A 16,574-nucleotide genomic window follows, 5' to 3' on the forward strand; every position below is an offset into this window, starting at 1 on the left:
ATAGAGATGTGGCGTTGTCACGGCAACGCGCGGAGGCGTTGCCATGGGAACGGGCGGGCGGGACCCGGGGATGCTCCGCGCCCGCCCCGCACACGCCCCGGGGCCGCTCCCGGCCGGTTCCGAGGGTCACGGCGGGGATGAACCGGCCCCGCTCCCCGGTCCCGGTGCCGCGAGAGCGAGGCCGGAGCGGCCCGGTCCTCCACGTTCCCATCATGCTCCGCTCTCCCGCCCGCCTCTCCGGTCGGGGCACATGCTCGGTGCGTGGCGCCGGCCCGGTTTCTTTCTGGCCTCGTCAGCAGCGCGGGGCCTCCCGGTACCACCGACATGGCCCCTCCGACAGGTACCGGCGGCGGGATGGGGAGAGCGGGGAGAGGGCGAGGGGATGGCGGGGAGTGGGGAGAGCAGTGAGGGGAGAGGGACCGGGCAGCGAGACGGGGCCGGGGGTGGAGGACGGGACCGGGGGAGCGGGTGAGGGGAGAGGGACCGGGCAGAGAGACCGGGCCGGAGCAGCGGGACCGGACCGGGGCAGGCAGGACGGGACCGGGAGCACCAGGACTGGGCCGGGGCCAGCGGGCCGGGGCCAGAGGCGGCCTCTCAGGGCGACTCCTCTGCCCGCCAAGTGCCCTCTGTGCCCCGCGGCCTTGTCCCTGGCACGGGCACTCGGCGGGGCACGGAGTCGGGTTTCGGGGGAGGATTTATCACCACCGGGAGGGTGAAAAGCTCCCGGGGGATGAACCGGGCTCCTCCCGGGGGTGATCCGGGGGCGATCGGGGGGTTATCCGGGGGTGATCCGGGGGGTGATCCGGGCTCCTCCCGGGGGTGATCCGGGGGGTGATCCGGGCTCCTCCCGGGGGTGATCCGGGGGTGATCGGGGGGTTATCCGGGCTCCTCCCGGGAGTGATTCGGGAACGATCCGGGCTCCTCTGGGGGCGATCCGGGGGTGATCCGGGCTCCTCCCGGGGAATGATCCGGGCTCCTCCCGGGGAATGATCCGGGCTCTTCCCGGGGGTGATCCGGGGGCGACCCGGGCTCCTCCCGGGGGTGATCCGGGCTCCTCCCGGGGAATGAACCGGGCTCCTCCCCGGGGACGATCCGGGGAACGATCCGCGCTCCTCCCGCGCTCCTTCCCCCGAAGCTCAGGGCTCTGTCCCCGCAGGGAATGTCGTGGACAGCCAAGCCCCGCGGCTCGTGGCCAGGCAGCTGCGCTGGGACCTGACGGCCGAGCAGATCGAGGCCATGGCCACCGAGCTGACCGAGAGCACCAAGCTCGTGTACGACCGCGTGGGAGCCCAGGAGCGCGGAGAGGTCAACTACGAGAACACCCTCAAGGCTCTGGCCGACGTGGAGGTGGAATACACAGGTGGGGATTTGAGGGCGTGGAAAAGGAGGTTTGAGGTTTCCTGTTGGATTTTTGAAAGGTTTAGTGAAAGGTAATAAGGGAGAAATAATAAAGCAAAAGGTTGTGACGGCCGCGTGCTTGACGTTCAGCCAAGAGCACGCACTAACTCAGGAAACATTTCTTTAAATGCATCGACCTGTTGCATATTCATAGACCTTCATGCATTTTATTCAAAATCACACCCCTCAACCTGTACATCAACTTCCTCTTTAATTTTTAAATTTTTTTTTTAAATTTTTTAAATCTTTTTTCTTAATTTTTTTAATTTCAATTTCTCCTCGTGGCTCCTTCTTGTCAGCACACTCGCTGATAATGGAGATCAATAAATTCCTTCCCTGCAGTTCTGGTGTTCATCACCCCTGATCTTCATTGGGGATAATCCAAAAATGTGAAGAATTTCCTGATTGTCTTTTTTTTTTTTTTTACCATTCTCTGAGTTAGTTACATGAACTAAAAGCTTTTTACATCACCATTTATAGTCCAAAAAAAAAAATGTATTTATCACACTGCTCTTTCTAATTTCTGTATTCCTACAGCAAAGTTTTCCAACGTTATGCATAGAGCATTCATTTTAATATTTGTGAAAAGCCAATAAAAGAACAGGTTTTTATAACAGGGGGGAATGGGAGTCTGGGATTTGTGGGGATTGGGCAGGGGGAGTTGTTCCTGCTGGCACACAGTGAGAAATTGGGCAGGAATTCTTCCCTAGTGTTATAAATACATCTTTTAATATTGGCTTTTGGCAAATGTTAAAGTAGATGTTATGTGTGCAAAGTTAAAAGTAGCTTTTATTGTATAATGCAATATATATTATAATAATATAACCAATAATGCAATTTTATTATATAATGCAATATTAAAATTAATTTTCATAACTATAAATACATAGTTTTTATTAGACATAGTAGTGGAGTAGGTGGTTATGTAGTTATGCTTGTAATAATTGAACTGCATACTTGGCTAAGATGACATCCAAAAGATGTATAAAAGATAAAAAATAGAAAAGATAAAACCCCCTGCACCTGTAAAAAGTATGAACCAAAGCCCAAACTGGAAGTAATATTAAAAAAGGGAACTAATTAATCATTATTATTATTATACTAACAATAATAAAACCACGGCCAAAAAATGCACATGCTCTAAACAGACAGACCCAAAAAAGAGCCATGCTGAACAGTTCTTGAAAAGTGTGAACTAATTCAAGGAAAAGTTTAAATATTCATAATTGCTTATGAAAATGCAATAAAAAAGGTGTGTAAAAAAAAATCTCTTCAAAATAGCAAGAGTGCTCTTGGCTAAATGCCAAGCACCCAGCTGTTAAACCTTTATTATCTTTGTTTCCTCTCGTCCTTTATCAAACTTTTAAATTGTTTCAATTTTTAATTTCAGCAGCCCAGAGCTGGTTTTTCACACTGGCAAGGTGAGACTTGGCTGTGCCATCCCTGGGAGTGTCCAGGGCCAAGCTTTGGGGTCACTCCCATCACGATTATTTAGATTATTTTTTTAAATATATATATATATTTTTTTTTTTAGCTGTGTGCTGTCACCTGCTTTTCTCTCCCCCTGGCTGCCAGCAGAATGTCATTTTTTATTTATTTTTTCCCCACTTAATGTTTATCCAGTGAGGAACCAGCACAAAGAACAGAGGCTCAGAAAAAAACCAGGAACTCTCACTTCATTTTCCCCTGGGCCAGGGCATCAATGGCTCTGCATGTGCCTGGTTTCCTGCTGGGGATTTTTTTTTCTGGGGAGAGTAAATCCTGCTGGGATTTTTGGGGAGAACAAAATCTCCTGGGATTTTTTGGGGAATAAATCCTGCTGGGATTTTTTGGGGGGAGTAAATCTCGCTGGGGTTTTTTTGAGGAGTAAATTTTGCTGGGATTTTTTTGGGGGGAGTAAATCTGATTTTTGGTAAGACTCAATCCTGCTGGGATTTTTGGGGAGAGTAGATCCCACTGTGATTTTTTTGGGGAGAACAAAATCTCCTGGAATTTTTTTGGGGATTAAATCTCACTGGGATTTTTTGGGGGGAGTAAATCTCCTGATTTTTGGGGAGAATCAGTCCTGCTGTAATTTTTGGGGATAGTAAATCCTGCTGGGAATTTTTGGGCAAGTAGATCCCACTGTGACTTTTTTGGGAGAGTAAATCCCGCTGGGATTTTTTGGGAGAATCAATCCTGCTGGGATTTTTGGGGGAGTAAATCCTGCTGGGATTTTTTTGGGGACCGTAAATCTCACTGGGATTTTTTAGGAGAGCAAAATCTGCTTTGATTTTTTTGTGGGAGTAAATCCTGCTGGGATTTTTGGGGAGTAAATCCTGCTGGGATTTTTTTGGGGATAGTAAATCCCTCTGATTTTTTGGTGAGACTGAATCCTGCTGTGATTTTTTTAGGGGGGAGTAGATCCCACTGTGATTTTTTTGGGGGAGAGCAAAATCTGCTGTGATTTTTTTGGGGAGTAAATCCCACTGGCGTTTTTTGGGATAGTAAATCCTGCTGGGATTTTATGAGGATGATAATAAATCCCTCTGATTTTTTTTGAGAATAAATCCCGCTGTGATTTTTGGGGAGAACAAAATCTGCTGTGATTTTTTTGGGGAGTAAATCCCTCTGGGATTTTTTTGGGAAGGGTTAAATTTTTGGGCTACTAAATCCTGCTCTCTTTTTGATGGGAGTAAACCCCTCTGGGATTTTTTTGGGGGGAGAGTACCACCACGTGATGGCACCAAAGCTGTGCCCTTTTTGTGGCTTTCTGGACAATTCAGGCAGCCCCACCTGTGCTCCAGCTGTCCCACCTGTCTGGGGCACCCAGCAGCCTCATCTCCCTCTGTTCTTTTTTCTTTTTTTTTTTTTTTTTTTCCCTCTAAAATAAATGGGAAAAAAATCAATTCCTCTTGCTCAGCAGGAGGAATGTTCACCTCAGCACGACTGTCAGCACTTCCCTGGCTCAGCTGCTCCTGTGGGGGGAGGATCCAGGTGCCTGCAGAGCACCTGGGGTGCTGCTCTTGGAGGTTTTGCAGGGCAGGGAAATGTTCTCCCTGTTTTCCCAAGTGGAATTGCAGCAGGACAGGCCGTGGTGGATTTGATTTTTTATTTTTTTTTTTTCCTGTAGGAAAGGGTTTTCTCACTTTAAAGGAGGCAGGGAATGGTGAAATCATGGAATTCCTTCAGTCCTGGCCCTGCACTGGGCACCCCAAACCTTCAGCGGCCCCACAGCTGGGGCAGTGTAGCCCTGGGAAGGGGTTTTAAATTTTTAAATGAGGCAGAAATAAGATGCACAGTTACATGGGACAGGAAGAAAGAGCCGAGTTTATTCACAAACACACTTGGTTTTATAGCAGGACTGCAACTCCCAGAGCAGAGAAAAGGTGATTGGTTCAGAGAGAAGACACCCCATTGCCAGGGCCTGGGCACACACCACAACAGGGGTTTGATTTTGTTATTAATTCCTTTTTATTTTGACCAAATCATCACCCTGGGAGAAATTCTCCCTGGCCTTGAGCTGGACCAGCTGATGGGCTGGGAACAGAGCTGAGAAGCTCCAGCCTGGAATATTTTCCAGGCTGTAATTTTCTCACTTTCTCAATGTGTGTCCATACAGGGCAGAGCTGGTGGGGGCTCACAGGCACAGAATTCCCCTGGATTTGGGGAGGATCGTGGTGGGAATCCTGTGGCTGGATGTGCTGGGCAGCAGGGAGGGCACACAAGGGATCAGAGGCACCTCCCTCCTCTCCCTTCCCGTGTGTGAGCTCTGGTGCAAGAGAGATGGAGAGACACAGGCTTCAGCCAGCCCCTGAAGTGCTGATCATGGCACAGTTTAATTTAATAAACCTTAAAACGCTGTTTGTTGCACAGGTGAGGTCCCAGCAGTTGGGGGTGGCTGTGGCCAAGCTGTGCTGGAGCCCCTCTAGCTCTGGTTACAATTCTTTATAAACTTTTCATTACAGAGCAGCTTAATACATGGCAACCAATCAGCATCACACACAACACCTCTTAAATTTATAAATAACCCATCCAAACTGCTAAAATTACCATATTATGTCAGTGGCTAGCCAGTCATCACAGTTAGTAGTCACATGTTAAACTTTGGGACTTGTTCTGCAGTGGAAATTTCTGAGATCTTTTCTCTACCTGCACCATTGCTTGCCTGTGAAAATCCTTTTGTTTGGTGGAAACATCTTTTGTTTGAGGTGGATTTATGCTTTGTTCTAAGCCATAAAATCCCTTTCCAGCTCCCTTTGCCTTCCAGTTACCCAGTCAGACTGGCCCAGCAATTCCTTCCTTCTCTATCAAAACTTCCTTTCACCCCTCTAGAACCTCGTGTAACGTTAAATTCTCGTCCTGCCCACCCCTCTGGGCCGTGGATTCACCATCCCTGTGTCCTTTTCTGTTCCCAGTCCGTAGGAACATGCTGGATTTCCCCCAGCACGTGTCCCCCTGCAAGGCCATCCGAGCCGCCAGCACCGAGGCCGACAAGAAACTCTCCGAGTTCGACGTGGAGATGAGCATGAGGCAGGACGTGTACCAGAGGATTGTGTGGCTCCAGGTGTGTGCCCTGCCACCCTGGAAACTCCTGGAATTCCAGCAAATCCTTTTTTTTTTTTTTTTTTTTTCCCCCCCCCCTCTCTCTCATCCCAGAGCTGGGGAGGGAGTGGGGTTTGGTTAGTGAGGGATGGGAAGTTTGGGGTTGGGGGCTCTGCCCCTCCTCACTCAGAGCCTTGAGCACCCCTTTGCTGAGGGGCTGTTGGGAGATCCAATCCACAAAAAAACACCCCCCCAAAATGGTGACATGGCACAAAGGTGATGTGTTTAAAGCCATCTGGGAGGAGCCTGTGCCCTGAGGTGGCCCAGGAACCACTGCACCAAACCACAGCCTTCCCTGGGGGTTTTCCATCTCTTCCCAGGTCTCTGGTGTTCCCAGAACTCCCACTGGGAAGCAGCTTCCTGCAGCTCCCTGAGGAGGAGGAATTTTGTTTTGTTTGTTTGTTGGTTTTTTTTTTTTTTAGGAGAAAGCAGAGAGTGCTTCCCTGAAGCCCGAGGCCAAGAGGTACCTGGAGAGGCTGATCAAGCTGGGAAAAAGGAACGGGCTCCACCTCCCTGAGGAGACACAGGAGGTGGGAGCACAGGATCCTGGTTTGGTTTGGGTTGAAGGGACCTTAAAGCCCATCTTCCACTGTCCCAGCTTGCTCCAAGCTGGCTTTGGGCTCTTCCAGGGAAGGGGAAGCCACAGCTCCTCTGGGAAATCTGTGCCAAGGCCTCCCCAGCCTCAGAGAAAGGAATTTTTTCCTAATATCCCATCTAATCCTAGTTCCTGTCAGTTTGAGTCCATTCCCCCTTGTCCCTGTCACGGGGAGAGGAGCCCTGGCAGGGTCACAGGTTCAGCTTTGGGGTTTCCCCCTGGTTCTGGGGATTTTGGATTTTGGGTGATGTCTCCAGCCTCCCTCCCCCTCTTTTTCCTTTCCATTAACAAAGTGGGAGTTAAGGGATTCCTGGGAAGCTGAAATTGAGGAATTAACACCAAATCCCCACATGCCAAGGGCTGGAGTTGGGGTGAGGGCACTCAGGGCCCTCCCTCTCTCACCATGCACCAGCAGAGGAGCTCAAAACTGGGTTAAAAACAGAAGAAAAGGTGAAATAAGGAGACAGGAGGTTGTCAGTGCAACACCTGCAGCTCCTGAGGCAGCAGGAGCCAGGCAGGACCTTGCTGAGGTGGCTGATCCGTGCCAGGTGTGAGCACAGGGAGCCTTGCTGGGCTGCCTGCACAGCATCAGCAATTCTGCACCCTTGGGCTGGGTCAGAGCCAAGCCCAGGCTCGGTGCTGGGCAGCTCAGCGGGGTTGGCACAGCCTGAGTGCCCTCCTGGCTCTGAGTTCTGTCCCAATTCTCTGTGTTTTGAAGAAAATTAAAGCCATCAAGAAGAAGCTGAGTGTGCTGTGCATAGACTTCAACAAGAACCTCAATGAAGACACCACCTTCCTGCCCTTCTCCAGGGAGGAATTGGGTATGGGCTGCTCTGCTGGCACGGCCCTCAGGGCCTGCACTGGATCATCCCAGAGCATTCCTGGACCATCCTGGCCTCTCCCTCAGCCCCTGCCTGCTCTTTTCCCAGGGGGGCTCCCTGAGGATTTCCTGAACTCCCTGGAGAAGACAGAGGATGGGAAGCTCAAGGTCACCCTGAAGTACCCACACTACTTCCCCCTGCTGAAAAAGTGCTACGTGCCCGAGACCAGGAGGAAAGTGGAGGAGATGTTCAACTCCAGGTGCAAAGAGGTCAGTGGGACTGACCAGGGGATCTCCCCTGGGATTTGGGACTGGCCAGGGCACCCAGGGGATCTCCTCTGGGATTTGGGACTGGCCAGGGCACCCAGGGGATCTCCTCTGGGATTTGGGACTGCCCAGGGCACCCAAGGGATCTCCCCTGGGATTTGGGACTGACCAGGGCACCCAGGGGATCTCCCCTGGGATTTGGGACTGACCAGAGCACCCAAGGGATCTCCTCTGGGATTTGGGAATGGCCAGGGCACCCAGGGGATCTTCCCAGGGATTTGGGACTGACCAGGACACCCAGGGGATCTCCTCTGGGATTTGTGGCTGACCAGGGCACCCAAGGGATCTCCCCTGGGATTTGGGACTGCCCAGGGCACCCAAGGGATCTCCCCTGGGATTTGGGACTGACCAGGGGATCTGCCCTGGGATTTGGGACTGCCCAGGGCACCCAAGGGATCTCCCCCGGGATTTTTGTTTCTTCCCACTGTGTTTCCCTTCTCCCCCGTGTACTTCACCGTCTGCCTTGCAGGAGAACTGCCTGATCCTGAAGGAGCTGGTGGACCTGAGGGCTCAGAAGGCCAATCTGCTGGGCTTCAGCACCCACGCCGACTTCGTGCTGGAGATGAACATGGCCAAGAGCAGCCGCACGGTGGCCACGTTCCTGGGTACGCCCTGGGGCCCAGCAGGGACATCCCGAGCCGGGTGTGCTGCTCTTGATCCCACACCCCAACCCTGCCTGGCTTCCCCTAGATGAGCTGGCCCAGAAGCTGAAGCCCCTGGGGGAGAAGGAGCGGGCTGTGATCCTGGATTTGAAGAAGAAGGAGTGCGAGAAGCGCGGGCTGGACTTCGACAACCGCATCAACGCGTGGGACATGCGCTACTACATGAACCAGGTGGAGGAGACCAAGTACAGCGTGGACCAGAACCTGCTCAAGGAGTATTTCCCCATGCAGGTGGTCACCACGGGCCTCCTGGCCATCTACCAGGAGCTGCTGGGCCTCACCTTCCACCTGGAGGAGAAGGCTCAGGTGTGGCACGAGGACGTGCAGCTCTACACGGTGAAGGACGCGTCCTCCGGGGACACCATCGGGAAGTTCTACCTGGACCTGTACCCACGGTGAGGCCTGGCCCGGGGGGGAGCAGAGCCTGAGGAAGAGGAGGTTCGATGTGTGGGGTGCAGGGATTGTCACCGAGGGGGTCACCAGTGGGGTCACAGAGGAGCACAGTGGGGGAGGCTGGAGCTGTGTTTTTGGAAGGATCCCTGAGCCTCCTGTCGCTCCCCCAGGGAAGGGAAGTACGGCCACGCCGCCTGCTTCGGCCTCCAGCCCGGCTGCCTCTTGCCAGACTCCAGCCGGCAGATCTCGGTGGCCGCCATGGTGGCCAATTTCACCAAACCCACGCCCGACGCCCCTTCCCTGCTGCAGCACGACGAGGTGGAGACCTACTTCCATGAATTTGGGCACGTCATGCACCAGCTGTGCTCTCAGGTGAGGCCTCCCTGTGCCGGCACAGCTCGGGGTTTTTCCCTCCCCCAATCCCGTTTTTTCCCGTGGAATTCCGAGCTGGCCGTGTCCCCCCCAGGCGGAGTTTGCCATGTTCAGCGGGACACACGTGGAGCGGGATTTCGTGGAGGCTCCGTCCCAGATGTTGGAGAACTGGGTGTGGGAGAAGGAGCCCCTGCTTCGCATGTCCAGGCACTACAAAACAGGGAGCCCCATCCCAGATGAGCTGCTGGAGAAACTCATTAAATCCCGGCAGGCAAACACGGGTGAGGGGGAATTGATGGTCCCTGGGTGTGGGGACGGGAAGGGGACACTGTGGGGACAGGAAAGGCTTTTCCTTGCCGTGGTGTGCTGAGGGGATGGGGGAAGGCACCCACACATGTGGGAAGAGAGAAGGGGTGATGGCAGGGACACAGAGGTGCCACCCAGCCTGCCCTGCTGCCTCAGTTTGCCTCCTCCTCCTCCTCCTCTTTTTGGGAACAGGGCTCTTCAACCTGCGCCAGATCGTGCTGGCCAAGGTGGACCAGGCACTGCACACCCAGACCAAGGCTGACCCCGTGGAGGTGTTTGCCCAGCTCTGTGAGGAGGTGCTGGGTGTCCCTGCCACCCCAGGTACGGGATGCCACCCCGCTGTCCCTCCAGGCTCAGCAAATTCCTTTGGGCGGGGACAGTTTGTGCTGGCTCTGGGAAAAGCGGGGCTGGAAAAGCCTGGAAAGTTCCTCCCTTTGTCCCGTGGATTGTGAACAGCTGAACCTGCTGGGACAGCACTGGAAGGGTTTGTTTGGGTTTTTTTTTTTTTTTTTTTATTTTTTTTTGACCCCTTGTGTCCCCTCAGGTACAAACATGCCAGCCACCTTTGGCCACCTGGCCGGTGGCTACGACGCCCAGTACTATGGCTACCTCTGGAGCGAGGTGTACTCCATGGACATGTTCCACACCCGCTTCAAGCAGGAGGGAATCATGAACTGCAAGGTAAGGGAGAACGTTTGGGCTGTGTGGGCAGGGATGGGGTTTTTTTGGGGGGAGGGGGGGGCGAGGCCGGGGGTCCCACCCCTGCCCCCTGTGCGTGCCCGCAGGTGGGCATGGATTACAGGAACTGCATCCTGCACCCCGGCGGCTCCGTGGACGCCTCGGACATGCTGAGGAAATTCCTGGGCAGGGAGCCCAGGCAGGACGCTTTCCTGGCCAGCAAGGGACTGAAGGTGGACAGCAACTCGGTGCCTTCGGCCTGAGGTGCTGCGTGGTGGTGGGGGGGGGGGAAAAAAACTCCTTCCCACGCACCTGCCCTCACCTGGTTCCTGTCACCAAACACCCCCCGGGCCGCCCCTGCCTGGAGCTGCCACTGCGAGCCCCCCCCCCTCCCCGGGTTTTGGGGCTCTGTGGTGACACGGAGGTGACCTGTCCTTGTCACCCACCCCGGGGCTGTGTGTGTCACCCACACCCAATTGGCTGAACTTTGAACCTGATGCCTGCACCAGGGTGAGTTTTGGCCTCGTTTGGAGCCAGGGAGGAGGGGGAGAGGAGTTCCCAAACTTGAATCTTTGTTTTTAGATCCCTTCTCTTTTAAGAAACCTCGTTGTTGTTGTTGTTGTTGTTGTTGTTGCTGCCACCTTGGCTTGGTTTGTGCAGACACAGCTGTCCCCAGGGCAGGGACAGTCCTGCTCTCCCCATCTTTGGGCAGCTCTTGGCTGTGCAGTAAAGACGGGGAGATCCCAGAACTCAAAACCCACAAGGAATTGACTGGAACATCCCTGAGCCCCTCAGGGACCTTCCTGCCTGCCGGGGGGACAGAGCTGGCCCGTGCAGGCATTCCCAGAACAGGGGCTTTGGGGACGTGTCCTCTGTGTGCTGCCACATGTCCCAGGGCCATCTCAGGGTCATCCTGGGGCCACCCCAGTGCCATGCCAGGGCAGCCAGGGGCTCGGGGTGTTGCTGTCAGCTCTGGGACAGGGCAGGGTTGTGTTTATGAGTGAAAACACCCGAGCTGACAGCTTCAAACAACACAAATGCCAGGATAAAAATATCCCCTGGGCTCCGTGCCAGGCCTTGAGCTGCGGCTGCAGCGCCAGGGGAGGGAGAGAGGGAGGGACAGCAGCCAGCCTGGGCTGTGCCACCTGCCCCTGGCTGTCCCCAGTGTGCCCCAGGGCTGTCCCCAATGTGCCCCAGGGCTGTCCCCAGTGTGCCCCAGCCAGCCTGGGCTGTGTCACCTGCCCCTGGCTGTCCCCAGTGTGCCCCAGGGCTGTCCCCAGTGTGCCCCAGCCAGCCTGGGCTGTGTCACCTGCCCCTGGCTGTCCCCAATGTGCTCCAGGACTGTCCCCACCGTGCCCCAGGACTGTCCCCACCGTGCCCCAGCCAGCCTGGGCTGTGCCACCTGCCCCTGGCTGTCCCCAGTGTGCCCCAGGGCTGTCCCAAATGTGCCCCTGGCTGTCCCCAGTGTGCCCCAGGACTGTCCCCAGTGTGCCCCAGCCAGCCTGGGCTGTGTCACCTGCCCCTGGCTGTCCCCAATGTGCTCCAGGACTGTCCCCAGTGTGCCCCAGGGCTGTCCCAAATGTGCCCCTGGCTGTCCCCAGCGTGCCCCAGGGCTGTCCCCAGCGTGCCCCAGGACCCCGTGTGGCACAGGGTGTTGTGGCACAGTGTTCCTGTCCCCGAGGGCAGAGATTTGGAGTGGCTTCCTCGGGAGCTGAGGAGCTCCAGGGTTTGTGTCCCAGCCCTTGCAGCCTCGGGTGCATCGTGTGAGGGCTGTGGGATCCAGCCCTGCCACTCTGCCCTGGTTTGGGGACACGAGTGACAGCCCGAGTGCCCCATCCCGGTCACTGCAGGCTGTCCCCTGTCCTTTGTCACCAGCAAGGCTCCCCCCCCCAGTGCAGACAAGGTCGTTGCTGTCACCTCCCTCCCCCGGAGCCCGCTGGTGACACGGGAAGGCCGGTGACAAAGTGACAACCCCTGGCCCGTCCGGGAGCGGCTCCTTGGTGCCTGCCGGGGCCACCTCGAGCATCCTGTCCTTGTCCTTGTCCTTGTCCCCTCCCTCCCCGTTTCAGGCACGGCCGGGCGGTGCCGGCCCCGCGCCGCCCCTGCCTGGTTTTTATTTTGTTTTTAGTTTTTAGCGTCCTGTTTTACTGAGCTTTCATCGTTTTCTCCGACTCTTCTCTCCAGAGGGAGAGAGAAGTGAATCCGAACAGGGAAACCACGCACTTTCCTCCCTCCTTCCCAGCCCACAGCTCCTTCTGTCCCCTCCCCAGTGTCCCCACTGGCACCTCTCCAGTCTCTCCATGGGACGTGGAGCTGCACCTCTCCATCCCCATCCCCATCCCAGGCTGGCAGGGAAGAGAGCTCCATTTTTATTTTTATTTTTTTTTTTTGGGTGGGGGGAGGGTTTGGATTCCGGAGTTGCTTTTTCCTGTTAACAGTTTTAAAGGCAAACTGGTGTGTGTGTGTGTGTGTGTGCCCTTCGTACTGGTCACGTCCCACCCCCGCTTGTTTCCGTGACTGGATTTTAAACAACACTAATAAAGGTTTTGGGTTTTTTTTTTCCTCCGCGGATTTTCAGGCTCGGGTGCTTTGGGGAGGGGCAGGGCCACCCCTGGCGGTGACAGGGACACAGCCACACCCCCGCCAGCAGCGCAGCCCCCGCAGCATCCGGCGCAGGGAGTCCTGACCCACGAAGATGGGCACGGAGTGGCAGGCGCGGGGTGGCAGCGTGTGGGGGGTGAAACCCTGGGGGGCGACAGCCACTGACCCCTCAGTGTCCCCCGTCTTCTTTCATGTCCCCACGTGTCCCTCAGTGTCACTCCCGTGTCCCTCAGTGTCCCCCCCCGTGTCCCTCTCATGTCCCCCCGTGTCCCCCCTGTGTCCCGTGTCCCTCTCATGTCCCTCAGTGTCCCCCCGTGTCTTTCCCAAGTCCCCCCCGAGTCCCCCCCATGTCCCTCAGTGTCCCCGCCGTGTCCCCCTAGTGTACCTCAGTGTCCCCCCCGTGTCCCTCTCATGTCCCTCAGTGTCCCCCCGTGTCCCTCCCGTGTCCCTCCCGTGTCCCTCTCATGTCCCTCAGTGTCCCCCCGTGTCCTTCCCAAGTCCCCCCCGAGTCCCCGCCGTGTCCCCCCAGTGTCCCCCAGCCCCACACCTGGGTGAGGAAGGGGTGTCCCAGCACCCCCTCCAGGCTGGGCCGTGCCGCGGGCTCGGGGTCCAGCATGTGGGCGATGAGGGCTCGGGCAGGGGGGGAGATCCGGGGGGGCAGCGGGTACCGAGCCCCCCGGATGAGCCGGAACAGCTCGGGCCGGTGGCGAGCCTCGAACGGAGCGTGGCCACTCAGCGCCGCGTACCTGGGGGGGAGCGGCTGGGAGCCAGGGCCGGGGGTCCCTGTGTCCCCTCCATGTCCCTGTGCCCACTCCAGTGTCCCTGTGCTCCCTGTGTCCCTTCCAGTGTCCCTTTGTCGCCTCCATGTCCCTGTGTCCCCTCCAGTGTCCCCGTGCCCCTCCATGTCCCTGTGTCCCCTCCATGTCCCTGTGTCCCCTCCAGTGTCCCTGTGTCCCCTCCATCCCCCTGTGCTCCCTCCTCTCTCCATCACCCCCTGTCCTCCCTCCATCCCCCCTCGTGCTCCTTCCAGCCCTCCCTCCAACCCCTCTCCATCTCCCCTCATCCCATCTTCCCTCCATCTCCCCTCCCTCCCTCCATCCCCCCTCACCCTCCCTCCCTCCCCGCCCTCCCCTCTCACACAGCGCAGCCCAGGGCCCAAATGTCCGAGGGCACCGAGTGTCCCCTGCGGTCCAGCACCTCCGGGGCCAGGTAACCGGGTGTCCCACAGAGTGCCCTGGGGGTGGGGACAGGAGAGGTGACCCTGGGGACACGGACAGGGGACCCTGGGGACAGGAGAGGTGACCCTGGGGACACGGGAAGGGTAACCCAGGGGACACGGGCAGGGTGACCCTGGGGACATGAGAGGTGACCCTGGGGACACGGGCAGGGTGATCCTGGAGACACGGGCAGGGTGACCCCGGGTGACACGGGCAGGGTTACCCCGGGGACACAGACAGGGTGACTCCGGGGACACGGACAGGGTGACCCTGGGGACACGGACAGGGTGACACGGGCAGGGTGACCCCGGGGACACGGGCAGGGTGACCCTGGGGACACGGACAGGGTGACCCTGGGGACACGGACAGGGTGACACGGGCAGGGTGACCCTGGGGACACGGACAGGGTGACCCCCTCACCCCCAGCGCCGCCCGGGCGGTGCCGCCCGCTGTGCCAGCCCCAGGTCCCCGATCTTCACCCGCATCCGCTCCGTCACCAAGAAGTTGCCTGTGGAAGAGAGGGAGGGACACGAATGGTGTCACCCTCGGCCACCCCCGGGCCACCCCCCGGGTCCCCCCGAGCCCCACGCACTGGGTTTGAGGTCCCGGTGCACGAGGCCGTGTCCGTGCAGGTACCGCAGCCCCGAGAGCAGCTGCCGCAGGTAATACCGCACCTCCGGCTCCGTGAGACGGCCCCGAGCCCGCAGGATGTCGGCGAGGGACTGGGGACAGAGCGACAGGGACTGGGACAGTGAGGAGGGACTGGGGACAGATCAACAGGGGCTGGGGACAATGAAGGGGGACGCTGGGTGGAGTGACAGGGACTGGGACAGAGTGACAGGGACTGGGACAGAGCGAGGGGGGCCTGGGGACAGAACACGGCACCGCGCTGGGCTCTGCTGAAGCCCCGGCCTGAGGGTGCTCAGTTTCGGGGTTCAGGGGCTCAGTTTTGGGGTGTTCGGACACAGTTTTGGGGTGCAAGGGCTCAGTTTCTGGGCTCGTTGTCGGGGTGCGGGATTTCAAAGTTCGGGGGCTCCATTTCAGGGTTCAAGGGCTTCGTTTCTGGGTTCAGGATTTCAGGGTTCAGGGGCTCAGTTTTGAGGTGCAGAATTTCAGGGTTCAAGGGCTCTCGCTTTCGAGGTGCAGGGGCTCATTTTCGGGGTGCGGGATTTCAAAGTTCAGGAGCTCAATTTTGGGGTGTAGGGGCTCAGTTTCGGCGGTTCGGAATTTCGAGGTTCGAGGGCTAATTTTCGGGGTACAGGAGCTCGGTTTCGGGGTTCAGGGGTTAATTTTCGGGGTTCAGGGGCTCGGTTTCGGGGTGCAGGTCTCACCCCCCGGCTGCACAGCTCCAGCAGCAGGTACAGGTGGCTGCCGTCGGCGAAGTGCCCGTGCAGTCGCACGATGTGCCGGTGGCGCAGGTGACACTGCAGCTCCCGCTCCCGCTCCACCTGCAGCCGCAGGAGCCCGGGGGGACCCTCGGGATCGGGGGATCCCCGGTATGCGCCCCGAGGGGACAGGAACCCACCCAGAGCAGCGAGGAGGGGCCGGGCAGGGCTCAGCGGGGACTGTCCCCTCTCCCTGGGGATTGTCCCCTCCCCGGACTCACCCTGGCCCCGATGCCCGCAGCAGCGAGCCGCGCTCTGGGGATCGCCTTCGCCGCGTAGAGCCGGCCACTGGTCACCTCTGTCACCTGGTAGCAGCGGCCGAAGGTGCCCTGCGAGTGCCCCCGTGGGAATGAGCGGCCAGGGGGGCCAGGGGAGGGTCCCGGGGGGGTTGGGTACCCACGCAGATGAGTCGGGGTGTGGGGTGAGGAGCCCCAGGGATCGCAGCTGCTCGGGCTCAGTGCTGTGCCTCAGTTTCCCCTTCCCCAGAGGGGATGGGGGGGGTCCCCCTTGGAGAGGGACACCTCGGGGACCCCTCTGGGAGTGCGAAGGTGGGACCCCCCTCTGTGTGCCCAGCGGGGAGGGGGCGCGGGGCAGCTCAGTGGGGCAGTTCAGGGGGGCAGGGGCAGTTCAGGGGATTGCATTTACCTCTCCCAGGAGCCGTCCCCGCTTGTAGAGCGCCCCGCTGCCCTGGTCCCGCAGGTACCAAGCGGGGAGGGGCTCAGCCCCTGCGCTCCCCGGGACCATCCTGCCCGCTCTGCTCGGCACCGGGGACACCCCGAGGGACACCCGCACCCCGGCACTGTAACCCCTTCAGCTCCGGTCTGCGGGTGCTCACGGCGCCCAAGGGTGCTGCGTGCCCTCCCCGCACCCAACACCCACCGCTCTGGCCCCTCAAGCGCCCCCCAGAATACCCCGATCACCACGCTGAGACCCCCTCGGGGGTCCCGGCCCCCGAGGATGCCCAGCACCGAGGGGTCCCGGATCGGGGTACGGCAGTGCCGGGGGGTCCTGGCGCCTCTTCCCCTCCTCCTCTGGGGCTGAGGGGGTCCCGGGGGGGGCGCTGATGTTGATCTGCAGCACCCACGCCCCCCCGGGACGCCACCAGCTCCCCCCCCCCGACCGCCGGAGCTCCGGGCCCCCAAGGGTTAACGGGCGGCCGGGGAGGGCTGGGCGCACCTTTGGGGCTGGATATTAATAACGCGGCGGGGAGGGACGGGAGGCGAACGGGGAGGGTGT

General features: G+C 58.2%; 2 protein-coding genes across 2 annotated transcripts; one reads left to right on the forward strand and one right to left on the reverse strand.

Annotated features, from left to right (window-relative positions):
• The first annotated feature begins 196 nt into the window (after positions 1-196).
• THOP1 (thimet oligopeptidase 1) lies at positions 197-10,750 on the forward strand. The gene is made up of 13 exons (XM_014883052.2): positions 197-340; positions 1,157-1,360; positions 5,796-5,944; positions 6,405-6,512; positions 7,296-7,398; positions 7,507-7,667; positions 8,194-8,329; positions 8,415-8,781; positions 8,950-9,151; positions 9,246-9,432; positions 9,650-9,778; positions 10,002-10,138; positions 10,243-10,750. The coding sequence occupies exons 1-13, from the start codon at positions 325-327 to the stop codon at positions 10,396-10,398; spliced, it is 2,055 nt and encodes a 684-aa protein (XP_014738538.1). The 5' UTR covers positions 197-324; the 3' UTR covers positions 10,399-10,750.
• A 1,959-nt stretch (positions 10,751-12,709) lies between these two features.
• Positions 12,710-16,082, reverse strand: LOC148221196 (inactive serine/threonine-protein kinase PLK5-like). The gene is made up of 8 exons (XM_088178980.1): positions 15,984-16,082; positions 15,560-15,667; positions 15,285-15,401; positions 14,546-14,675; positions 14,374-14,461; positions 13,875-13,970; positions 13,284-13,482; positions 12,710-12,880 (listed from the first exon to the last, which is right to left on the reverse strand). The coding sequence occupies exons 1-8, from the start codon at positions 16,080-16,082 to the stop codon at positions 12,710-12,712; spliced, it is 1,008 nt and encodes a 335-aa protein (XP_088035106.1).
• Between the last annotated feature and the right edge of the window lie 492 nt (positions 16,083-16,574).

The sequence above is a fragment of the Sturnus vulgaris genome, chromosome 26, assembly GCF_052056855.1.
Source record: "Sturnus vulgaris isolate bStuVul1 chromosome 26, bStuVul1.hap1, whole genome shotgun sequence".
NCBI lineage: Eukaryota > Metazoa > Chordata > Aves > Passeriformes > Sturnidae > Sturnus > Sturnus vulgaris.

Excerpts from the sequence above, each read along its gene's own strand:
- LOC148221196 (XM_088178980.1), bottom strand. The coding sequence starts at position 16,082 with ATGGTCCCGGGGAGCGCAGGGGCTGAGCCCCTCCCCGCTTGGTACCTG. Across the intron at positions 15,668-15,983 it reads GGGGACGGCTCCTGGGAGAG|GGCACCTTCGGCCGCTGCTA; the intron begins GTAAATGCAATC and ends GGGCACTCGCAG. Across the intron at positions 12,881-13,283 it reads GACACCCCTTCCTCACCCAG|GGTTTCACCCCCCACACGCT; the intron begins GTGTGGGGCTGG and ends GTCGCCCCCCAG.
- THOP1 (XM_014883052.2), top strand. Across the intron at positions 7,668-8,193 it reads TCAACTCCAGGTGCAAAGAG|GAGAACTGCCTGATCCTGAA; the intron begins GTCAGTGGGACT and ends TCTGCCTTGCAG. Across the intron at positions 10,139-10,242 it reads AGGGAATCATGAACTGCAAG|GTGGGCATGGATTACAGGAA; the intron begins GTAAGGGAGAAC and ends GCGTGCCCGCAG.